The sequence below is a fragment of the Gopherus flavomarginatus genome, chromosome 2, assembly GCF_025201925.1.
Source record: "Gopherus flavomarginatus isolate rGopFla2 chromosome 2, rGopFla2.mat.asm, whole genome shotgun sequence".
In the NCBI taxonomy this organism is placed as follows: domain Eukaryota; kingdom Metazoa; phylum Chordata; order Testudines; family Testudinidae; genus Gopherus; species Gopherus flavomarginatus.
In genome coordinates, this window is record NC_066618.1 from 150,841,725 (window position 1) to 150,867,288 (window position 25,564).

Below are 25,564 nucleotides of genomic sequence, written 5' to 3' on the forward strand. Positions count from 1 at the left end.
AGACAGTGTTTACATTGACCTTCTGCAGGCATGGCCACCCGCAGCTCCCAGTGGCCATGGTTCACCATTCCCAGCCAATGGGAGCTGTGGGAAACGGTGTCCTGCACGTCCTTGCAGCCTGCGCCGCTTCCCGCAGCTCCCATGGGCAGGGAACAGCGAACCGCGGCCACTGGGAGCTGTGGGTGGCCGTGCCCGCAGACAGTCAATGTAAACACTGTCTCGTGGCCTGCCAGCGGATTACCCTGATGGGCCACATGGGGCCTGCGGTTGCCCTCAACTGGCCCAGACCATTTCAGCACCACCTTGTGGCCTTTCCTCTGAATCCTTCCAGCAGAGACAGGATGAGGTTTGCCCAGGGCAGTCCTACACAGTATACACAGCTGCGTATGACCCCAAAAAATTTGGGGCACCTCTGAGCCTTAGTGTCCACTCACCCGCCTCTTCCTATCCCTGTTCTGACCCTTCCGGCAGGCTCCTACCACAGCTGGCTGCTGCAGCTTGGTGAGTCTTCTTCTGGAGGGGCTCTAGTAACTTAAAAGTGAAAAGTCTCCAGCCTGCCAGACCTATTAGCACAACACTGAAACTGTTAAAGAGCCATTCAAGGGGTAATGAAGCCATTTAACAGGCATTTGCCAACCCCCAGGTATAAACTGTCAGTTTCTGAATTTACTGACAAAAAATGGGTGAAAACATTATCTAAAGTTTATTCAGAATATGTTAGTCTACAGGACCTTAGTGTAAAATTTGCTTTGAAAATATTTCATTAGCGTGTTGCTGAAGATTATAACATCACATCTCTAAAAAATCCTTGCATCCATTTTATAGATGCATAATCTGAGTATTCATCTTTCGCCTTAAATACTTGGATCTTCAGACATATGGTTTTTAAAATAAATCCTTCAAAAGACCACCCTTTTCTAAAATACACATGCGAGCCCGGGCTGCCATCAGGCATAGGGGCACCTGTTTAATAATACAACATAGGGCCCCATAAATCCTAAGGATGGCCCTGGATTTGCCCTTGAGGAATAGACTGGGAGATCCAGCAGCATCTGGATTATGCAATTCAAGAGACTGCGTCAGAAACTACTGAGCCCCGGGAATTTCCCACTTTTAGAGACACTATAAAGCTGGATGACATACTTCAAAGAAATCATTCAGAACCACAGGGAGCAGAAGACACCCTGAATTGCATGAAGAAGTTGTGCATCCACAGGTATTGTCATCACATTTCTCTGCAGTGGTGCCCTTCAGCTGGGGCATCTGTGCGTCAGACGGCGGCCTCTTCCTTTCTTCTCCCTTGGTTGTCTGTGTGGTGCAGTCTTTTGAGGAAGTTTCTCATTGAAAGGTTAAAACAGAACAGCCTGATTTCTAGTTGCAGCAATGTTACTTAATGTTGCCTGTCTGGTAGCTCCCAATCAGAAGCCAATCGATTAGAGGAGGTTTTCCTGCTGGCCTGGCTCCTGAGTAGCATGAGGAGGACTAGATGGAGCTTGTTCAGATGGGAATATTATACCTAGAGCTGAGTCTAATGTTTTTCCTCTTCCAGGAGCAGCCATGGCCAGAGTGCTCAACCTGCGCACTGAGCTGATAGGATGTGACAGGTAATTATCGGTTCCTACTCATTCAGAAACTGCAGGTTCAGGTCTGCTCTGTCGTTGCTGGGCTGCCTTTGGAGATGAGTTTATGGGCTGGATTCTTAGTTTTGTTAAGGTGAGGCTGGAATAATTCCATGGGCTTCATTGGTGCCACTCTGGAGTTACACTGGTGCAGTTGTGATTAGGATCTGGCATTGCATCCATGAGCAGATGTTGTGCTTAGAGTCTATAAAGAGCCTTCACCCAGGGACAGACAGGAATGAAGGTGACCCATTGCCTTTGATGGGAATTGTGTTGCTGTGCGCACCATTAGATGAGCACGTCAGTTAGCTGCTGTAGCTGTCGATGGTCAAATCCCACTTGGGTGATGTGGGTGGAATGCCGATGACGTTACTGAGTGGTACTCAATTAATTGGGGTAATTTGGTTTTGTGAGTCCAACAAGGAAACACCACCAATTTGAGCCTTGTGGTTAAGGTTAAATTGCCTCAATACGCTGGGGCATGATGAGTGACTGAAGGGCCTACGGCTACAGACTGGGAAGAGACAAGCTCTTCCCATCACACCCACAGGAAGCCCGCCTTCTCAGGGCACTCTGGCATCTTTGTATTGTTCTTGTCTAGACAGGTAGCTGTCTCCATTTGGTCTTGTCCAGAAATGAGCTCCCTGTCAGTGCTTAATCATAGAATCATAGAATGTCAGGATTGGAAGGGACCTCAGGAGGTATCTAGTCCAAGCCCCTGCTCAAAGCAGGACAAATCCCCAACTAAATCATCCCAGCCAGGGCTTTGTCAAGCCTGACCTTACAGACCTCTAAGGAAGGAGATTCCATCACCTCCCCAGGTAACCCATCCCAGTGCTGGAATAATGACTCTGTTCAAATGTCCCAAATGTGTGGATGATAAAAGGATTAATTTATATCACAGTCATTGTGGTTCTTCTTTGAGCCCCACTATGTGTAGATCCCATTTGATCCACATGGATAAAGCCTTGAAGAATAAACCAACTTTTTTTTATTGCCAATTTCACCAAGGCTAGCACAGATCGTGCTGTGGCTTGTCTGGTTTTTTTCCCCCATAGTTATCACCATGAAGTAGACTGTCCCTGCTGGAGGGAGGTAAAGAGCCAAATTTAATTTCAAGATGATTGTAAGATTTGATATGCCGGGTGATTTCTGATTTAGCTTCAGGGAAGGGCCTGATGTGTGTGTGTATAGCATCCACATGACAACTCCCAAGGAGGGCTTCTGGGTGCTACCACAATAAATAATAATGTTCTCCTTTGGCGTGAGTGGTAGTCAATATTTGGGGGCATGCAGGGCTGTTTCTTTTAAGATGAGCAATGGATGATACGAGTCAGGATATTCTTTGGTGTAATTTGGGATATTTACAAAGAATGGACCCAAAGTCCTGTTTCCCTGAACACCATAGAAACAAAAGGAACCAGGCAGCTTCCTTGCTGAGAAATTCCCAAGTCTGCCCCTCCAGTGAGCTCTGTGCCCAAGAAGCTCTGCTCTCTGCTTCTTCTCAGAGTCACTTTTATGACTGCTTCTCCAGGCTTTCTGCCTCGAAGGGTGTAGTGAAGTGGCCATCAAGGGGTTTGCTGGGTTAGTCAGAGCACAGTCACACTCCACTCCTCACTTACTTCTTGTTTAGTTATTGGGTATGCTTCTTGTGCACTGAGCAGTCCCTTTATTACAAAAGAAAGTTAATTCAGATTATGGTAAGGTGTGAATTTTAAGTGCAATAACTATTCCTGATTAACTCCATTTGAGGACACTCTTATTCCAGAATGAGTACCTTGTTCCAGTTTAGCTTAATCCACTTTCAGGAATAGCTAGCCTGGATTAGACAAGCCTTACACACAGGCTGCAAAACGAGTAACCTAGCCCTTGTGTTTGCAATCAGGGAATTCCCTCGACTCTCACAATTTTGCTCAGGCCTTTCATGTGCCTTGTGTGGTCTCCACTGTTTGTAGCTGTCTCGGCTACATTAAGGGTGTTATCTGTTCCTTCCAGTCTGCGAGTGCTTGGCAATGCCCTGGGAGTTCATGAGACTTCATGGGATTGTCTTTGGGCTAGACTTCCAAGGTGACACTAACAGTAACGAAAGAGTCATGAGGACAGAAACAAATGGTTCTGTGACTAGATCAGAATCCAGAGCAACAGAGCACGATGGGCAGATTCCCATCCTCCCAGGAACCAGAACCAGGGCCCAGTTTGAAGGAGCTGCCCACTTATCCTGCAAAGGGGTCCCCAGACTGATGCTACACTGTTGCCTAACGTAGAAGGTTTAGGAGCAGTAAAGGCATCTTAGGAAGACTCGAGGCTCTATGCTCAGAAACACTCTGGAGCAGCAGCAAATGGGGCAGTTCTCTGGCCTGTGTGATACAGGAGTTCAAACTAGAGGCTCACAATGGTCCCTTCTGGTTTTGGATTCTATGAAAGTGTTAACCGGGGTAGCCAGTTAGCTTTGCAGTGATCACAGTCATGCTGGGCCCCTGGTGGCAGAGGTTAAGGTGCTCTGCTGGCCCATCTCTGGAACAGTCTCAGCCCTGTAGGTTGTTGCGGATGAAGGTCGGTTGTCCCTGTGGATATCAAAGGCAAGGAAGGCTCTAAATAGTGGCTCAGACTGGGAGGCTTGGGGCATGCCTAGATTAAATTTAGTTGGAGCTCACATGGGCAGCGGAATGAAAGCACACACAAGAGAAGTGAGGGGATGTATCTTGTTTTCTAGCTGTTCAAATCACTGCTTCGTTGCCCCACAAAGCTCCTTCTATGACTCCAGCCCTCGTCCCTTCCCCAAGAATCTTTCTCTGACGGAGTTGGGCAGCCATTGGAAGGCCATTGATGAAGTCGACTCAGTGGCCTTCAAGTGGGCTGCAGAAGTGCCTCAAAGGAAGACAAGAAGGAGGATGAACCGGCTTGCCAGATCGTTCACAGACATTGACTTAATGAGGAAGCTGAACAAAACCCTGGTGGAAGGTACCAATATAGACTGCTTCCTTTTCTGCACGTTGTTTGAGTAGAGATAATCTGTGCACTCCCAGTCCTCAGGGAAGCTTAGATCTAAGCTCAGACTCCACTGATTTCGTTAGTGACCCAAGAAGTGCGGAATTCTGCAGCTCTTGTGCTATGGGTAACCGGGGCGGGGGCGGAGGCTAATTCTCTCCTCAAACCTATTTACACTGATGCAAACTCCATGGACTTCAGTCAAGCTGCTCCTAGATTCCTACGGGCTAAGTGGGATAAGAATTGGGCCTCCCAAGTTTGAAACCTGGGGCACCTGCAGCAGATACAAGTGCCTCTTGTCAGATGTAAACTGAATCTAGCAGTTGCTGTCAGTGTGGCTCTGTGATCTTGGTCCTCATACATTTAGGGGCGGAGTAACTTTTTGTGGGCCCGGCACCAAACATATTTGTGGGCCCCCATGGGGCAAGGTGCCAGGGAGCAGGCTGGTCCGTCTCCAGAGTGAAGGGCAGGCTGGGGGCAATGAGGCACAGCATGGCGGGAGCAGCCCCACTCTGTGCAGCCCAGCAGGAGGGCACTGTTTACAAACCTGAAGCTGCCAGACACACACTGACCTGCTCAGCCCTGTGCTGCCTGCCCCTTCCCCCTGAGGGTGGGTCCGCATCACACCGCCCTCCTGCCCAGTGCCCCACACTTATGCCCAGTGCCCCTTCACCCAGAGACCCCCACCACAGATCTCTATGCCCAGCCCCCACTCCTCCTAGACACCTCCCCCGCTGGCCCCCACCACAACTGCACAGCACCCTGCACATCACACCGCTCACCCTGAGCCCCTTGCTCATAGACCTGCCCACCACCTTCCTCCCAGTCCCACCATCACAGCTGCACAGCACCCCATGTTCCTGAGGGGATTCTGCACCAAAACATTAAAAATTCTGTGCACAATATTTTAAAATTCTGCACATTTTATTTGTCAATAAACAAATTTGGAGGCTCCAATATGACAGTGGGGAGCACAGGCCACTGGTTGCATGGAAGTGGGAGATCACCCTGCAGCCTCCCCCTCTCACCCCAGGACAGGGACTCGGTATTGAGGCTGCACCCAACCCTGACACAGTGCAAGGGCCAGGCCTGCCCCAGAAACACCCTGGGGCCCTGCCCCCATGTGCCAGGCACACCAGGTGTGGGTGAGCAGGCTCAGCCCGGCAGCAGGATCCAAGTGCAGAGGGACTTAGTGTGAGGGGATCCAGGTCAGGGTAGGAGAGTTCTCTGTGGGGCAGTCTGGATGTGAGCGACTCAGTGGGAGTTCTGGATGCACAGAAGCTCATTGAGGGGTTCAAGGTGCAGGGGCAATGGGACTCTCCAGAGGATCCAGGTGAAGGTGTTTGGGGCTCAGCAGGGGGGGTCTAGGTGCAGGGGAGGTGGGGCTCATTTGGGTGTGGGTCCAGGTGCAGGTGTTGGGGCTCAGTGGGGAGGGTGTTTGGGGGGGTCTTATCGGGGTGGTACAGATGCAGGGGAGGTGGGGCTCATCAGGGTGAGGGTTTAATGGGCCTGCTTAACAGGGGAGCCCCAGCTTCTGCCAAGGGGATGCTGCATACTGGACTCCAGCCCCCACTTCACCCATCTCATGCCCCTTCCCCACCACTCCATCTCCTCCCCACCCCACCTCCCTTTCTTTCTCCTGCCTCCGCTTCTCCTCCGCTCCCGCTTCCCCCCCATCCCCTTCTCTTCCTCATCCCATGTCCTTTCTCCACTGCTCCATCTCCTCCCCAGGCTTGGAGACCAGGGGGGAAACCACTTCCCAGCATGATCTGGTGGAGTGGAGCGGGGTTGGGGCCGGGTCGCTCCACTTCCTGCCTCCAGGTGATTGCAGGGTGGTCCCGACCCCACACTCATGAGGTGGCGGGAAGTGGAGCAACCCGGCCCCAGCCCGCTCTGCTCTGCTCCCCTGGCTCCCGGACTTTGGGGGAGGGGAGAACCGCCCCCCAGCACTCATCAGCGGCAGGAAGTGGAGCGACCTGGCCCCAGCTTTCCTGACCGGCTCCGCTGGCCAGGGGATCGGGCTGGCCGGGGCCTCTTCTGACTCTGGGCCCTGTGCCATGGTAAACCCAGTTCTGCATACACTTGATGTTTTCAGATCCCGTATCCTTCAACAACAACACCTTCACGCATGCAGAGACCTTCATCTACAAATACACCCGCTCCAAGCAGTACACAATCCAAGACGAGGAACACAAGAGTTTTGTCCTGCGGCGTCATACCGGCCAGGCCCAGCTGTGGGCGGTGCATTTACAAGGCCCCAATAGCGGTGAAGCAGGTAAATTACAAAATAGTTCTTTCCTCTGGCCCCACCCCCAGTTTATCTCCTCTTGATCAGTTACCTGCTGATATAGGTGTGAGGTTCTGGGGATTACTCAGACCAGCGAGAGAGTCAGTCACTGCCTACCTGGATAATTTTGGGGGCCTTAATGCTGGCTGCTCTGGGTGAGAGGTCTGACACCAGTAGCTGGCCTGCAAGCACAAGCCTAGTTACTCACTTCCACCAGCCTAGTTATTCCTTGCCGGGTGACCTCAGCAACCCCTTCTGTTCGCAAGTCTCCCCACATCCATCTCCCTGAGTTCTTAATTACAGACACTTGGACTTTTCCCACTCTGGTTCATTAACCAGTGAAAACTCGCCCCCAATTATCAGTTCACTCTGGGACACTCACACTCCACACAGTTTGGACACCAGAGGCCTTCCTGGGGTAGGAAATAAACAAACCGCTTATGGAGTAGAAAAATCATGGCTTTCTAGATGGAATAGTGTGGAAAAGCAAACACAGACAAGTTACATGGAAAGCAAATGCAAAGACGCAATCTCGGGCTTTACACTTTTACATTGGCTCAATTCCCTTTTCTAATCCAAGTTGCCCAGTGCCTCTGAACATTTTCACAGTGTGCCCCTCTGTCCTAGAAAGGACAGCACCCCACTTAAATGTTAGCCCTCCCTTTCGGGATAAAAAACCTCAAACCCAAGCCTGTGTTTATAAAAAGGGCAGGTCTACACTGCAATCTTAAGTCAACCTATGTTACCTTCAGTTGTGGTGGCTGATCTCCACACTACCCTCCTTCTGTTGGTGACGGTCATCCTCACCAGGAGCACTTTCACTGACTGAAAAGGGAAAATGGGGGAGGGGTTGAGATCCAGAGCTGTCAGCTCCATGCAGCTCCCCACCAGGAGCCCAGCTGGCCCCTGGGTTTCTTGCCTTCCTGCTCCCAGCTGGGAACTGGGGGGTAGTTACTCAGGGCTTCTCACCTCCGGTGGGGAGATCTGCATCCAAAGTCCAGTTGGCTGCCATGCTCCTGGCGGGGAGCCGAGAGCCCAGGGCTCACCTGGGCTCCCAGTGGGGAGCCTAGCCAGCAGCCCAAACCGGGATCCTACGTGGCAGCCTGGCTTGGAGCGGAGACCTAGCAGTGGGAGCCAGGAGCAGAGTTTTTTTTGTCAATTTCAAGGCTAGGAGCCCATGTAAGGAGCACAGTGTCTACACAGACACTGCGTCACCCTAACAACACCAACATAAGCCCTACGCCTCTCGGCAGCTTATGTGGACCTAATTATGTCAATGTCTACAAGACCCAGCCTTAAATAGGCTGTTAGACGTCTTGTCAATTTCACAGCAGGAGCCCTGAAACTGACAAGAAAGTGGGGCAGCTAGAACCCACTTGCTCTAGTAGGAACATGTGACGTTTCCCTGGTGTTATCTGGACCGATGATCTGCTAGGTCACCCCAGTCCTCGACTCTGGGAGCCAGCCTGATCCTGCTCTGCTGAGAGAACCCCCCACTCATGGGCTGGTCACACACAGCCTCTGGCATGTAAGCTGCTCCCAGCTACTTGCGACCAGATGACACCAGCCAGTATCTCCAGTCCCAGACACAACCCTAGGAACCTCCTTCTTGCAGTGTCCAGTTATGCCCGCTGTATGCTGCAAGCTTATATGAATTTGTCAATTTAACAAAGAAATTGATTTGTACCAGGCTTGTTATCCCAAAGAGAGTCTCTGACACGCTTCAAACCAAACGCACTGCTTCAGGTAGAACAAACAAACAGATCTATTAACTACAGAGATAGATTTTAAATGATTACAAGTCAGAGCATAACAAGTCAGATTTGGTCAAATGAAATAAAAGCAAAACTCATTCTAAGCTGATTTTAACACTTTCCGTGCCCTTACAAACTTAGATGCTTCTCACCACAGGCTGGCTGGTTGCCCTTCAGCCAGGCTCTCCCCTTTAATCAGCGCTTCAGTTGCTTTGTGTGGTGTCTGCGCATGTAGGTGGAAGAGAGAGAGCATGGAAAACGTCTCTCCCTTTTATCATGTTCTTTCTTCCATCTTGGCTTTGCCCCCCACCCCTCGCCCCCTTCAGAGTCAGGTGAGCATTACCTCATCTCAGTCCAAAACTGACCAAAGGAAGGTGGGGGTGACTCATTTGAGAGTCCAACAGATGCTTTGTTGCTGCCTAGGCCAGTGTCCTTTGTTCCTGTGAGGCTGGGCTGGGTTTGTCCCATCCATGCCCTGATGAGGTGTGAACTACCCCTCTGCTCTTGGAGAGTTTTTCCTCCGCTGTTTTTAAGCCATGAGGACACATTTTCAGCCTCATAACTAGATACATAAAATTACAACCTATAACATTACTATAACAACAACAGTTACTACAACATTACTATAACAATAATGTTCCATCTCCACCTCTGACAAACAGAGGCCAGGGACACCATTCCTTACGCATCCTGGCTAAGAGCCATTAATGGACTTAACCTCCATGAATTTATCCAGTTCTCTTTTAAACCCTGTTATAGTCCCAGCCTTCACAACCTCCTCAGGTAAGGAGTTCCACAGGTCGACTGTGCGCTGTGTGAAGAACTTCCTTGTATTTGTTTTAAACCTGCTGGCCATTAATTTCATTTGGTGGCCCCTAGTTCTTATATTATAGGAACAAGTAAATAACTTTTCCTTATTCACTTTCTCCACATCACTCATGATTTTATAGACCTCTATCATATCCTTCCTTAGTCTCCTCTTTTCCAAGCTGAAAAGTCCTAGCCTCTTTAATCTCTTCTCATATGGGACCTGTTCCAAACCCCTAATTATTTTAGTTGCCCTTCTTTGAACCTTGTCTAGTGCCAGTATATCTTTTTTGAGATGAGGATACCACATCTGTACGCAGTATTCAGGATGTGGGCATACCATAGATTTATATAGGGGCAATAAGATAGTCTCTGTCTTATTATCTATCCCTTTTTTAATGATTCCTAACATCTTGTTTGCTTTTTTGACTGCCTCTACACACTGCGTGAACGTCTTCAGAGAACTATCAATGATGACTCCAAGATCTTTTTCCTGATTAGCTGTTGATAAATTAGCCCCCATCATATTGTATGTATAATTGGGGTTATTTTTTCCAATGTGCATTACTTTACATTTATCCACATTAAATTTCATTTGCCATTTTGTTGCCCAATCACTTAGTTTTGTGAGATCTTTTTGAAGTTCTTCACAGTCTGCTTTGGTCTTAACTATCTTGAGCAGTTTAGTATCATCTGCAGACTTTGCCACCTCACTGTTTACCCCTTTCTCCAGATCATTTATGAATACGTTGAATAGGACTGGTCCTAGAACTGACCCTTGGGAAACACCACTAGTTACCCATCTTCATTCTGAAAATTTGCCATTTATTCCTACCCTTTGTTCCCTGTCTTTTAACTAGTTCTTAATCCATGAAAGGACCTTCCCTCTTATCCCATGACAACTTAATTTACGTAAGAGCCTTTGGTGAGGGACCTTGTCAAAGTCTTTCTGGAAATCTAAGTACACTATGTCCACTGGATCCCCCTTGTCCACATGTTTGTTGACCCCTTAAAAGAACTCTAATAGATTAGTACAGGCCTGCACAACTCATAAAGCGGCGAGGGCCACATTACGCCAAAGAAAACAGCTGAGGGCCGAAACCCCCCGGCCCCGCAGGAACACCCCGCTCCAGCACCGCCCAGCCCTGCAGAAACAATGCCTCCTTCCCCAGTGCCGCCCCACCAAAACAGCTGTGGGCCAAAAAGGAAGGTTGGAGGTGGGGAGGTGATACTAGATTTTAAATCAACCAGAGGCTCCCAACTGAAGAGATGGCTGGGTGCCCTCAGGGGCAAATTAAAGGGCCCAGGGCTCTGGTGGCTAGGGAAACCCAGAGCTTTCTGGGGCTGGCGCAGGGATTTACAGGGCCCAGAGCTCCTGCCACTGAGGGGAGCCCGAGCCCTTTAAATCCCAGCCCCAGCCCATCCCGTCCGGGAATCTCTGCGGGCAAACCAGAGCCCTTTGACTCCCAGCCATGGCTGAGATTTAGGGGGCTCTGGGCTCCCTGCCACTGCGGGCAGCCCAGAGCCTTTGACTCCCGGCTGCAGCTGAGATTTAAAGGGCTCTGGGCTCCCCGCCACTGCGGGCAGTCCAGAGCCCTTTGACTCCCAGCCACGGCTGGGATTTAAAGGGGTTTGGGCTCCCCGCCACTGCGGGCAGCACAGATCCCTTTGATTCCCGGCCGTGGCTGAGATTTAAAGGGTGCTGGGCTCCCCGCCGCTGTGGGCAGCCCAGAGTCTTTGGCTCCCGGCCGTGGCTGAGATTTAAAGGGCTCTGGGCTCTCTGCCACTGCGAGCAGCCTAGAGCCCATTAAATCTCAGCCGGGGCCAGGATTCAAAGGGCTCTGGGCTGCCCGCAGAGCTCCGTGTGTGAGGGATTTAGAATTCCCCCGCAGGCTGCACAGTGAGGCTCCGCAGACTGCATGCGGCCCATGGGCCGTATGTTGTGCATGCCTGGATTAGTAAGACACTATTTCCCTTTACAGAAACCATGTTGACTTTTGCCCAGCATTTTATGTTCTTCTATGTGTCTGACAATTTTATTCTTTACTATTGTTTCAACTAATTTGCCCGGTACTGATGTTAGACTTACCAGTCTGTAATTGCCGGTATCACCTCCAGAGCCCTTTTTAAATATTGGTGTTAAATTAGCTAACTTCCAGTCATTGGGTACAGAAGCTGATTTAAAGGACAGGTTACAAACCATAGTTTATAGTTTCGCAATTTCACATTTGAGTTCTTTCAGAACTCTTGGGTGAATGCCATCTGGTCCCGGTGACTTGTTACTGTTAAATTTATCAATTAATTCCAAAACCTCCTGTAATGACACTTCAATCTTTGACAGTTCCTCAGATTTGTCACCTACAAAAGCCGGATCAGGTTTGGGAATCTCCCTAACATCCTCAGCTGTGAAGACTGAAGCAAAGAATTCATTTGGTTTCTCTGCAATGACTTTATCATCTTTAAGTGCTCCTTTTGTATCTTGATCATCCAGGAGCCCCACAGCTTCCTGCTTCTGATGTACTTAAAAAACATTTTGTTATTACCTTTGGAGTTTTTGGCTAGCCATTCTTCAAACTCCTTTTTGGCTTTTCTTATTACATTTTTACACTTAATTTGGCAGTGTTTATGCTCCTTTCTATTTACCTCACTAGGATTTGACTTCCACTTTTGAAAAGATGCCTTTTTATCTCTCACCACATCTTTTACATGGTTGTTAAGCCATGGCGGCTCTTTTTTAGTTCTTTTACTGTGTTTTTTAATTTGAGGTATACATTGAAGTTGGGCCTTTATTATGATGTCTTTGAAAAGTGTCCAGGCAGCTGGCAGGGATTTCACTCTAGTCACTGTACCTTTTAATTTCTGTTTAACTAACCTCCTCATTTTTGCATAGTTCCCCTGTCTGAAATTAAATGCCACAGTGCTGGGCTGTTGAGGTGTTCTTCCCACCACAGGAAGATTATTAGGTTATTATGTTATGATTACTATTCCCAAGCAGTCCTGTTATGCTTACCTCTTGGACCAGATCTTGCGCTCCACTCAGGAGTAAATTGAGAATTGCCTCTCCCTTGTGGGTTCCTGTACCAGCTGCTCCAAGAAGCAGTCATTTAACGTATTGAGAAATTTTGTCTCTGCATTTCGTCCTGAGGTGACATGTACCCAGTCAATATGGGGATAACTGAAATCCCCCACTATTATTGAGTTCTTAACTTTGATAGCCTCTCTAATCTCCCTTAGCATTTCATCGTCACTATCACTGTCCTGGTCAGGTGGTCGATAACAGATCTTTAATGTTATATTCTTGTTAGAGCATGAAATTACTATCCATAGAGATTCTATGGAACATGTGGAATCATTTAAGATTTTTACTTCATTTGATTCTACATTTTCTTTCACATATAGTGCCACTCCTCCCCCTGCACGACCTGTTCTGTCCTTCTGATATATTTTGTACCCCGGAATGATTGTGTCCCATCAATTGTCCCCACTCCACCAGGTTTCTGTGATGCCTATTATATCAATATCCTCCTTTATCACAAGGCACTCTAGTTCACCCATCTTATTATTTAGACTTCTAGCATTTGTGTACAAGCACTTTAAAAACTTGTCGCTGTTTATTTGTCTGCCCTTTTCTGATGTATCAGATTCTTTTTATGTGAATGTTTCTCATCTGGTCTGACCCATACTTTATCCTCCTCCAGCCTCTCCTCCTGACTAAAACCTGGAGAATCTCTATCACTAGACTCTCCTCTAAGAGCAGTCTCTGTCCGATCCACGTGCTCCTCTGCAGCAGTCAGCTTTTCCCCATCTCTTAGTTTAAAAACTGCTTTGCAACCTTTTTAATGTTAAGTGCCAGCAGTCTGGTCCTACTTCGGTTTAGCTGGAGCCCATCCTTCCTGTATAGGCTCCCCCTATCCCAAAAGCTTCCCCAGTTCCGAATAAATGTAAACTCCTCCTCTCTACACCATTGTTTCATGCACACATTGAGATTCTGAAGCTCTGCCTGCCTACCTGGCCCTGAGCGTGGAACTGGAAGCATTTCTGAGACTGGATTTCAGTCTCTTTCCTAGCATCCTAAATTTGGCCTCCAGGACCTCTCTCCTACCCTTCCCTATGTCATTGGTACCTACATGTACCACGACCACCGGTTCCTCTCCTGCACTACACATAAGTCTGTCTAGATGCCTCAAGAGATCCGGAATCTTTGCACCAGGCAGGCAAGTCACCATACGGTTTTCCCAGTCATCACAAACCCAGCTATCTATGTTTCTAATGACTGAATCTCCTGTTACTAACACCTGCCATTTCCTAGTGATTGGAGTTCCCTCCCCCAGAGAGGTAACCTCAGTGCGAGAGGCAACCCCAGCGCCATCTGGCAGGAGGGTCCCAACTATGGGAAGGTTTCCCTCTGCTCCCATTGACTGATCGGCTTCCCTGGACCTTTCATCCTCCTCAACAGTACAGGGCTGTCTGACCAGAAGTGGGACAATTCTACAGTGTCCTGGAAAGCCTCATCAACATACCTCTCTGCCTCCCTTAGCTCCTCCAGTTCAGCCACCCTGGCCTCCAAAGCCCATATGCGGTCTCTGAGGGCCAGGAGCTCCTTGCACTGAATGCACACATATGCCACCCACTCACTGGGCAGGTAATCATATATGCTGCATTGAGCGCAATGAACAGGATAGCCCCCACTCTGCTGCTGGACTTCTGCCTGCATTCTCTCCCACATCTGCCTAGGTTACTGACAGGGTTTTTGTTTAAATCAAGAAGTTTGGATTATAGTTTAGTTTAAAAGTTTTAAAGAATGGCAAGTGTCCCTCGCCCCCTTCCCAACTCCCTCTTGAAACTCCCTGTTAGCAGCCTCTGGTCACAAAGCTCCCTGGTCACTCACTCACGGCTTTATAAAGCCCTCGCCTTTCTGGTAGCCCTGCCCCCTGACGAAGGCTCAACCAGTGAACAAAGGCTTCTAGATTTCAAACCTTGTTTAGAAGCTCAGCTTATCCAATCCATACTTCTTTAACTTGTTGGCAAGAATACTGTGGGAGACCATATCAAAAGCTTTGGTAAAGTCAAGATATACCACATCTACCGCTTTCCCCATATCCACAGAGCCAGTCATCTCATCATAGAAGGCAATCAGGTTGGTCAGGCATGACTTGCCCTGGATGAATCCATGTTGACTGTTCCTGATCACCTTCCTCTCCTCCAAGTGCTTCAAAATGGTTTCCTTGAGGACCTGCTCTATGATTTTATCGGGGACTGATGTGAGGCTGACCAGTCCATAGTTCCTCGGGTTCTCTTTCTTCCCTTTCTAAAATATGTGCACTATATTTGTCTTTTTCCAATCATCCCCTGATCGCCACAAATTTTCAGTGATAATGGCCAATGGCTCTGCAATCACATCAGCCAACTCCCTCACGACCCTCGGATGCATTAGATCTGGACCCATGAACTTGTCCATCTCCAGTTTTTCTACATAGTCCTTAACCTGTTCTTTCACCACTGAGCGCTGCTCACCTCCTCCCCATACTCGGCTGCCCAGGGCAGCAGTCTGGGAGCTGACCTTGTCTGTGAAGATGGAAGCAAAAAAAGCATTCAGTACTTCAACTTTTTCCATATCATCTGTCACTAGGTTGCCTCCCCCATTCAGTAAGGGTCCCACACTTTCCCTGACCCTTTTCTTGTTGCTAACATACCTGTAGAAACCCTTCTTGTTACCCTTCACAACCCTTGCTAGCTGCAACTCCAGTTGTGTTTTGGCCTTCCTTATTACACCCCTGCATGCTCGAGCAATATTTTTATACTCCTCCCTAGTCATCTGTCCAAATTTCCACTTCTTGTAAGCTTCCTTTTTGAGTTTAAGCTCATCAAAGATTTCACTGTTAAGCCAAGCTGGTCGCCTGCCATATTTGCTATTCTTTCTGCACATCTGGTTGGTTTGTTCCTGTGCCCTCAATAAGGCTTCTTTAAAATACAGCCAGCCCTCCTGGACTCCTTTCCCCCTCATATTAGCCTCCCAGGGGATCCTTGCCTATCAGTTCCCTAGGGTAGTCTGAGTTTGCTTTTCTGAAGTCCAGGGTCTGTATTTTGCTACTTTCCTTTCTTTCTTTTGTCAGGATCCTGAACTCAACCATCTCATGGTCACTGCTGCCTAGAATGTCACCCACTTCTACTTCCTCTACCAATTCTTCCCTGTTTGTAAGCAGCAGGTCAAGGGAGCACGGCCCCTAGTTGGTTCCTCCAGCACTCTCCAAAAACTTCCTGGATTGTCTGTGCACCGCTGTATTACTCTCCCAGCAGATATCAGAGTGATTGAAGGCCCCCATTAGAACCAGAGCCTGTGTAAACAAAACACTAGAAGTCATTCTTCCGCTCTACTCTGTGCTGGTTAGGCCTCAACTGGAGTATTGCGTCCAGTTCTGGGCACCGCATTTCAAGAAAGATGTGGAGAAATTGGAGAGGGTCCAGAGAAGAGCAACAAGAATGATTAAAGGTCTTGAAACATGACCTATGAAGGAAGGCTGAAAGAATTGGGTTTATTTAGTTTGGAAAAGAGAAGACTGAGAGGGGACTTGATAGCAGTTTTCAGGTATCTAAAAGGGTGTCATCAGGAGGAGGGAGAAAACTTGTTCACCTTAGCCTCCAATGATAGAACAAGAAGCAATGGGCTTAAACTGCAGCAAGAGAGATTTAGGTTGGACATTAGGAAAAAATTCCTAACTGTCAGAGTAGTTAAACATTGGAATAAATTGCCTAGGGAGGTTATGGAATCTCCATCTCTGGAGATATTTAAGAGTAGGTTAGATAAATGTCTATCAGGGATGGTCTAGACAGTATTTGGTCCTGCCATGAGGGCAGGGGACTGGACTCGATGACCTCTCGAGGTCCTTTCCAGTCCTAGAGTCTATGAGTCTATGAGTCTATCTGGAAACTTCAGTTAGTTAACCGAAGAAAGCCTCGTCTACCTCATCCTTCTGATCTGGTAGTCTATAGCATATGCCCACCACGACATGACCCTTGTTGCTCTTGCCTCTAAACTTAATCCAAAGGCTCTCAACAGGCTTTTCTCCAGTTTCATACTGGAGCTCTGAGCAATCATACCACTCTTTTACATACAGTACAACTCCTCCACCTTTCCTCCCCTGCCTGTCCTTCGTGAACAATTTATATCCATCCATGACAGTGCTCCAGTCATGTGAGTTATCCCACCAAATCTCTGTTATTCCAATCACATCATAGTTCCTTGACTGTGCCAGGACTGCCAGTTCTCCCTGCTTGTTTCCCAGGCTTCTTGCATTTGTGTACATGCACCTAAGATAACTAGCTGATTGCCCTACTTTCTCTGTATGAATCAAGAGGCTTTCCATCTTGCACCCTCCTCCTTGTGTTTCCTCCCGGTATCCCTCTTCCCCATTTACCTCAGGGTCACCATCCCCCGGCGAACCTAGTTTAAAGCCCTCCTCACTAGCTTAGCAAGCCTGCCTGTGAAGATACTCTCCCTTCTCTTCATTAGGTGGATCCCACAATCACTTCATAAGGATGAACATGGGGTGCAGGGTGTTCCCACGAGGTACAGAACATCACAGACCCTGCCTCCTGAAATTGACAGGGCTGCCTGGCTCCCAGCAGGAGCAAGTGAAGGGATGAGGAGGGAAGGGGGTGGGAGCCTGGCTGGGAGCCTGTAGGTCAGCCAGGCTCCTGACAGGGAGCTGCCAGTGGAGCTGAGAGACCATGCTCTCAGCTCCCCACACTGCCCCTTTTCAGCCGGTGGAAGAGCTCCTGGTGAGGATGCACACTCCTGATCCAAGGAGGGTAGAGTGCTGGCTGTAAATCAACCTATATAGGTCAACTTAAGTTTCTAATATAGACATGCCCTAAGCTGCTTTACGCCGACCTAACTGTGTAGTATAGCCCAGTCTTTTCTCTCTTCCCCCTCCCCCCATTTTTTCTCTTCCTTCTTGCATGATGACTCCTGGTTATTCAGCATGAAATAACTGCTTTCTCAGTTTTCCAAGACTGAGGGTATGTCTTCACTAGCAACATTAAATTGCTGCCGCGGCAGCGCATGGCTGTGTAGTCACAGCACCAGCCAGCTCTCTCTCAGTGCTGTAAAAAAACCCACCCGCATGAGGGGAGTAGCTCCCAGAGCTGGTGCATGGTCTACACTGGCACTATAAAGTGCCAAAACTTGCAGCGCTCAGGGGAGTGTTTTTTCACCCCCCAGAGTAAGAAAGTTGCAACGATGTAAAGTGGCAGTGTAGACAAGGCCTGGGACTACGGGCCAGTCAGCCTCACCTCAGTACCTGGAAAAATCATGGAGCAGGCCCTCAAGGAATCAATCCTGAAGCACTTAGAGGAGAGGAAAGTGATCAGGAACAGTCAGCATGGATTCACCAAAGGCAAGTCATGCCTGACTAACCTAATTGCCTTCTATGATGAGATAACTAGGTCTGTGGATGAGGGGAAAGCAGTGGATGTGTTATTCCTTGACTTTAGCAAAGCTTTTGATACAGTCTCCCACTGTATTCTTGCCAACAAGTTAAAGAAGTATGGACTGGATGAAGGACTATAAGGTGGATAGAAAGCTGGCTAGATCATCGGGCTCAACAGGTACTTATCAATGGCTCCATGTCTAGCTAGCAGCCAGTATCAAGCAAAGTGCTCCAAGGCTAGGTCCTGGGGCTAGTTTTGTTCAATATCTTCATTAATGATCTGGAGGATGGCGTGGATTGCACCCTCAGCAAGTTTTCAGATGACACTAAACTGGGAGGAGTGGTAGATACGCTGGAGGATAGGGATAGGATACAGAGGGACCTAGACAAATTAGAGGATTGGGCCAAAATAAACCTGATGAGGTTCAACAAGGACAAGTGCAGAGTCCTGCACTTAGGACAGAAGAATCCCATGCACTGCTACAGACTAGGGACCGAATGGCTAGGCAGCTGTGCTGCAGAAAAGGACCTAGGGGTTACAGTGGATGAGAAGCTGGATATGAGTCGACACTGTGCCCTTGTTGCCAAGAAGGCTAATGGCATTTTGGGCTGTTTAAGTTGGGGCATTGCCAGCAGATCGAGGGACGTGATCATTCCCCTCTATTTGACATTGGTGAGGCCTCATCTGGAGTACTGTGTCCAGTTTTGGGCCTCACACTACAAGAAGGTTGTGGAAAAATTGGAAAGAGTCCACTGCAGAGCAATAAAAATGATTAGGGGGCTGAAGCACGTGACTTTCGAGGAGAGGCTGAGGGAATTGGGATTGTTTAGTCTGCAGAAGAGAAGAATGAGGGGGGATTTGATAGCTGCTTTCAACTACCTGAAAGGGGGTTCCAAAGAGGATGGATCTAGACTGTTCTCAGTGGTACCAGATGACAGAACAAGGAGCAATGGTCTCAAGTTGCAGTGGGGAAGGTTTAGGTTGGATATTAGGAAAAACTTTTTCACTAGGAGAGTGATGAAGCACTGGAATGGGTTCCCTAGGGAGGTGGTGGAATCTCCTTCCTTAGAGGTTTTTAAGGTCAGGCTTCACAAAGCCCTGGCTGGGATGGTTTAGTTGGGGATTGGTCCTGCTTTGAGCAGGAGGTTGAACTAGATACCTCCTGAGATCCCTTCCAACCCTGATATTCTATTATTTTCTTTTCGGCTTCAATGACTTTCCATTTACTTTAATGGCCCACTATTATGTCTTCCTGGCTGGACAATGGATGGGTACTTGAAATTGGTTTTGTGTAAACAACTAGCCTGGGGGGGGTGGGGGGTGCTCTGCCAGGAGAGGTGCCAGGGTTTTTGCAGGCCTAGGCGGCAGCGCTCCTCCTCTGAGCATTCAGTGGTTGGGGTCCTTCCTCTCCGCGTCTTCGGGGCACTTCAGCGGCAGATCCCAGAGTGAGTGAAGGACCTGCTGCTGAATTTCCACCAAAGACCCAGAGTGGAAGGACCCCCCGCCGCCGAATTTCCACCTAGGACGGCAAAATGCCATCCCCCAAATGCTGTCGCCCTAGGCGACCGCCTAAGGTCGCCTAGTGGAAGCGCCGGCCCTGTGCCCTGCCCTGCTTGATTGCTTCACTGCCTGTGGTGAGGTGATACTGTAGCTGCACCACAGTTATATTCACAGCCATAACCTGACTGCAGATCTCTTAATGACCACCAAGTTAGGAACATTACAGGCTTTCATAAAGGATCTTGCTTGACATATGTTTACACACAATGTCATTGCACACAACCAGTTGATTCAATTGCTTATTTTTTGGGGTTCAGCCCTCTTGTTCTCCCCTTGGAGTGTGTGACGGGGTGTACATACCCCACGCTGGACCAGAAGGGGTTAAAAGGCAATACTGGGCCCAGGGCACGGGCCAACTGGAGAGGAAACGTACAAGGGCGCAACCTAGCTCAGAAGGGGGAGGCTGGGGAGGAAGATGGACCTACTCTAAGGGTACCAAAGAAGCCATCCATGAGAAAGACAGCGCTGAGTCTACTGGGGCTGAAGCTTTAGTTGTCTTTCCTTTTCTTTTGCTATCCTGTATTGGACTTGGAGGTGTGGGGGAGATGGAAGTGACCCAGTCAGGCAGCTCCGAGGGCACTCCAGAGTTCTGGACATTGTTGTCTCTCATGCGGCCCTAAGAGTGGGATGGCCCGGGCCCCCCTGCCAACTGCATTTGGTGCTGGAGGGGCATAAATCTCATTTCTACCCCTGCCAAGAAAGGGGAGGGTGAGGATGTTGAAAACCCTATGGTGAAGCCACATCCACAGTAAGGAACTGGACTGAAACCCCTTCCTGCTGGGAAGGTTGAGACTGGAAACTGAGCGTGCTACCCACTAGGCCACCTGGTCTTCTGAGGACTCTGTTACATCTGGTGGAGAATGCAGGCACAACAGGCACGATGGTAAGCCAGAGAAAGAGGGAGATAAAAACCAAAAACCAGAGGTGGATTTTGAGAAACTGCTGAAGTGAGTTCTCCTAAACCATCAGCAGCAGGTGGCCCAGCAGCGGGAGAAGCTGCTGATTAAGGAAATGATAGAAGCACAGCAGTGGCTCATCCAGCAGATGGCGACGCTCCCACAGCCATGGAGTCTAACCTGGGAGGGGGAGCTGCTGACCCAATACCAGCCATCCCAGTAAAGCTGACAACAATGGGTACCGTAGACAACCCAGAGGCATTCCTTGCCACATTCAAGAGAGTTGGCATCATAGCCCGATGCCTCAAGGGAAATTAGGCCAACCTATTGGCCTACTACTTGACAGCATGCTGGGCCAGGCAGCATACTGGGGCCTCAGTGTGGCAGCTGCACAGGACTACACTCATGTCAAGGCATCTATCCTAGACACCCTTAACATCTCACCTAAAACCTACCAGTAGCAGTTCTGCAGGAAGAAATTCCCAGCCAAAGCCTGACCCCCGACTGTTGCCCACAATCTGAAGGATCTTGGCTGGAGTTGGCTCCAGCCCAAGGGATGCCTAGGGGTTCAGGTAGCAGGGAAGATCATCATGGAGCAGTTCACCCGAGTTCAGTGGCCCCATTTCGAATTGGTAGAGGAGGGGGCATATCGGATATTGAAATATCCCAAGACGGGGGAGGTAAGAATGCAGCTCTGAGGGCCAAGGAAGTTTCAAAGAGGGGTGCTTCAACTGGCCATGCAGCACCATGTGGGGGTCATTGGGGTGAGAGAAGACTCGTTACAGAGTGACCACGAGTTTCTACTGGCTGGGCATCCATCTAGAGGTGTGGGACTGTTAGGCATCATTCCCTGAGTGCCAGTAGACGGGTCAGAAAAAGGTTCCCTCCAGTACCACTACCCATTGTAGGGTACCCTCTGATCTGGGGGGTCCCACTAGAGAAGTCTGCAGTGGGGCACAAATATAGCCTTGTAATTTTAGACAATGCTACCAGCTACCCTGAGCCCAGTCCCATTCCCAGTAATGGTGGCTGTCAGTGCTAATGAACTTACAGAAGTATTTGCCCAAGTGGGGCTCCCCAGAGAAATACTAAGAGAGCAAGGGAGAACTTCACCTCTGAACTGATGACAGAGCAATGCATGATGTGCAGGGTCTCAAAGCCGGGCCTGGGAGGCCCAGACAGCAGCTGCATCCTGGCCTCCACCCAGAGTCCACTGAACCCACGTGGGCCAAGGAGCTACTAGGGCTATAGCCTCAGCCAAGACTCCACCCATGGGAGTGGAGGCTCGGCTGGCTCCACCATTTGGTCCAACCGTGCTAAGCCAGAAGGAAGCACAAGAAGCTTGTCTGAGAAACAAGGTGGTTTCCTGTTATGGCTACATTGGACACTGCTTGTGCCTGTCTCCTGCACTGCTCCTGGCTCCTACCTTTGCTCCTGCCTTATGTCAATGTAACTGTGTAGTGTAGACCAGGCCTTAGGTTCACCTAATTATGTCAGTGTCTACACTACAGCCTTGATCCTGCCGATGTAAGTGCCCTACTACACTGACATAATAACTCCACCTCCACGAGAGGCGTAGGGCTTATGTCGGTGTTGTTAGGGCAACGCAGTGTCTGTGTAGACACTGTGCTCCTTACATGTGTGCCGAGCAGTGAAATTGACAAGAAAGCCCTGCTCCTGGCTCCCCAGCCGGGCTGCTGCACACTGGATCCTCACCTATCCTCCAGTTCCTGCTCTCACACCTCGCCTCCAATCCTCGGTGACCACTCCTGGCTCTGACCTCTGACTTCTGACCCTTGACTCTGACATTTGGTATCTGACCCCAGCTCTGACCCTCAACTTCGATTTCCAGTTCTGACTCAGGCTTGACCCCCTGGTTCTGATAACTGGTGGTTGACTCTGGTGCCCTTGGCTTTATTCCCCAGCCTGTATGGCTGCTCTGCCCATCGAACCTGACTCCTGCTCTGACTACTAGGCCAAACAGCCTATATGCCAGCCCATAACAACCTGGTGCTCAGACACCACCTGTTTGCTGTGCAGCTGCACTCTGATCAGCTTCTATCTGAGCAGCAGTCTCCTGTGGGAAAGTAAGGTCCGGCTGGACAAGGGTCATTCACAGCCCTGATTAATCTTCAGAGTAGGTCCATCCTGTGTACTGAAAGAGGCAAGACTCCTATGGAAAAAATAGTATGTGATCAGGTAATTAAAGACTATCATAATGGATATGGGCACAGGGGTCGAATTAAGATTGCAACAGGCATTCTGGCATTTCCTACCTTTGGAGTGCTTGACTTTGCCGCCTCTAATGTTCTTTTAATATCATTTTCTGCACGTAATTATTAAGATCTGATTTTCCACCCCTGTTCCTTGGGAGTATTTTGTCTTCAGGCACAGTCCCACTGAAGTGGATGGCATTACTCAGAGGAGTAAAAGTGCACAACTGAATCTCTGAAGTGCAGTTATTTTTAAAAGAGCCATCAGTGTCACAGATAAAGTGATATGGCAGCTATTGTGCATGGATTTCAGGTTCCTCACTCACTATTTATAAGTGATGGTGCTTCCCAGATCTTCACAAACAGGCTGCCTTTTTTCTTGTAATTGAGTCTGGATTTCCTCTTGCTTTTCTCTTCCTAGTGAAATTAAACCTGGATTTATATCGCTCCCCAACGCACATCAGTCCTGTTGCTATAAACATTGTGGAAAGCAAGGCTGCGGAAAACAATCTGTATCTATGCTGTGTGAAGGATAAAGATAGCCCTGTGCTGCAGCTGGAGGTGAGTGGGATCAGAAGACCTTCAGCATCATCACAAACTCCACAGTGACTGAAATTCAATCCACATCTCTGGTTTTTATTGATACCTTTACATGGGAGTCACTGTTTTCCCCCTGATACGGTTTATGATTACTATTATCATTTAGTGCTATTACAGTAGCACCTTGATTCTTCATTCGAGATCAAGGCCCTGTTGTGGTAGGCACTGTGCAGTCATGTAATAAGAAGGTTCCTTCCTCAAAGATTTTATCATCTAAATACAAAAGACAAAGAGTGGAAGGAGAAGCAGAGATAAGAAGTGACTTGCCCAGGAACCCAGGTCTCCTGAATCCCAGTCCATCGCACCACACTAATTCATTAGATCATGTTGTCTTTTGTGCCCTTGGAGTATGTCTATATTGCAGCTGGCAGCAAGCCTCCTTGTGTGGGTAGACAGACTTGCCAAGCAGGGCTTGAGCTACTCTGCTAAAAAAGGGAGCTCAGGCCTCCAAACCCAGCTGCCCCCCCTGGTTCTGAGCCCAAGTCTCTGAGGTGCTGCCATGTCCACACAGTTATTTTTAAAATGGTAGTTTGAGCAGAGCTTGTGCAAGCCTGTCTATCATACTGGTGGGCTTGCTCCCAGCTGCAGTGAAAGTGTATCATTGGTGATCAAGGATTAAAACTGCAGGCATGCTTTTGCAGCTTCCACGTAGTTATTGTCTGCTGTTGGGCCTGATCCCTCTTACATTGAAATCCCATTCAATAGGAGCAGGAATAGGTTCCTTGTTTGGTGGACAGTCTTTCTCAGGTGTATGAAACACCTGTGGTGTCCGGGCCAGATTCTCCTGTCTATGTGCACCAGATGTTTTCACTACATTCAGAGGTCCAGCATTTCACACCCACTTTTCACTGGTGTAAATGACAGCCAAAGTGGAAGGCAGGGGAGAGTCTAGCTCAGTGTTTCCTTGGACAAAATTCTGCTCAGGGATACCCACATAATAGTTGCACAGGCACAAGTGAAAGTGGATGCTAGCTCTGTGTCCTAATTAGAAGCCCCTTCTCATACTCATCCCATTGCAGGATGAAAGCCTTCCAAAGAGCATCCCTGTTTCTAACTGGCCTCTCTTATTTCCCACAGAAGGTGAAGGGGCCTATGAAAGACATCAGGACCGAGGATCAGAAGCGTTTCATCTTTTTCAAGAACAGTTCTGGTTCCACTTCCAGCTTTGAATCAGCTGCCAATCCAGGCTGGTTCCTCAGCACCTCCAAACTGAATGACAAACCTGTCAGGATGGTGAATCAAACCGGAGAGCGGGACATCACTGATTTTTATTTGGTTGAAAGCTAATCCCTAGCCAGCAGTTACTGGCTTAGAACTAAATGCTTGTTTGTACTACATACAGTAGGAGCATAACTATTTATGGGATCTCAGCAATTCCATTTTATTAATTCTGGTTGTTTAAATTAATTTATTAATTAAATTAATTTATTAATTAAATTATTTATTTAAATTAATTAATTGAATTGTACTACGTATGTATCTTGTGAACCTTGTGACCAATACTTGTAATCTCTCATAACGCAAGCCTGACCCCAGTTGTACAGTACCTTCCTTCTTTACTTGTGTAAATTTGATTTTAAAAATTAGCATTAATTCCATATTAATTCAGTTTTATTTATTATTATTATTACAGTAGCATCTAGAAGCACCAGCCACAATGGAATGTCTCATTACATTAGGCACTATACACATAATTTTGTTCCCGGATCATTTATAGGGACGCTGTTTGATCAAATCCTGCCTCTAAGGCCTGGTCCACACTACGCTGTTAAACCGATTTTAACAGCGTTAAATCGATTTAACGCTGCACCCGTCCACACTACACTGCTCTTTATATCGATTTAAAGTGCTCTTTAAATCGATTTCTGTACTCCTACAAAACGAGAGGAGTAACGCTAAAATCAATATTACTATATCGATTTAGGGTTAGTGTGGACGCAAATCGATGCTATTGGCCTCATTCTTTTACAGTAGCTACCCACAATGCACCGCTCCAGAAATCGACACTAGCCTCGGACCACGGACGCACACCACCGAATTAATGTGCCTAGTGTGGACGCGCACAATCGACTTTATAATATCTGTTTTATAAAATCGGTTTTAGCTGATTCAAATTTATCCTGTAGTGTAGACGTACTCTGATATTGTTAGGTTTTTGTGGGTTTTTATATAATTTTTTACAAAATATCAACAGAAAAAAAATTGTCTTTTAGAATTCCACAGGTTTTTTGGGAGAGTACTTATAAGCAAATAAACCAGCTCCTGCAGTATTTGCAACCAGCGCTGGTGTCTAGGGAATTGAAAACCTGAAGATGCAATTGGCTTGAAACTGATTTGTTACCAATGTGTAACTGACCAGTCTTTTCTTACTATCTGAACTGAAATGCAAAGAGAAAGTAAATAGCATGAA

General features: G+C 48.2%; 1 protein-coding gene across 1 annotated transcript; it reads left to right on the forward strand.

Moving 5' to 3' along the window:
- Positions 1-1,557: 1,557 nt before the first annotated feature.
- LOC127044661 (interleukin-1 receptor antagonist protein-like) lies at positions 1,558-24,441 on the forward strand. The gene is made up of 5 exons (XM_050939739.1): positions 1,558-1,604; positions 4,366-4,580; positions 6,703-6,882; positions 22,976-23,115; positions 24,232-24,441. Exons 1-5 carry the CDS (start codon positions 1,558-1,560, stop codon positions 24,439-24,441), a joined length of 792 nt encoding a protein of 263 aa, XP_050795696.1.
- Positions 24,442-25,564: the final 1,123 nt, after the last annotated feature.

What these genes read in the sequence shown, in the direction of transcription:
- LOC127044661 (XM_050939739.1), top strand. Translation starts at nt 1,558, where the DNA reads ATGGCCAGAGTGCTCAACCTGCGCACTGAGCTGATAGGATGTGACAG. An exon ending in GAGCTGATAGGATGTGACAG is followed by an intron (nt 1,605 to 4,365) that starts GTAATTATCGGT and finishes TGCCCCACAAAG; the next exon opens with CTCCTTCTATGACTCCAGCC. An exon ending in CCCCAATAGCGGTGAAGCAG is followed by an intron (nt 6,883 to 22,975) that starts GTAAATTACAAA and finishes TTCTCTTCCTAG; the next exon opens with TGAAATTAAACCTGGATTTA.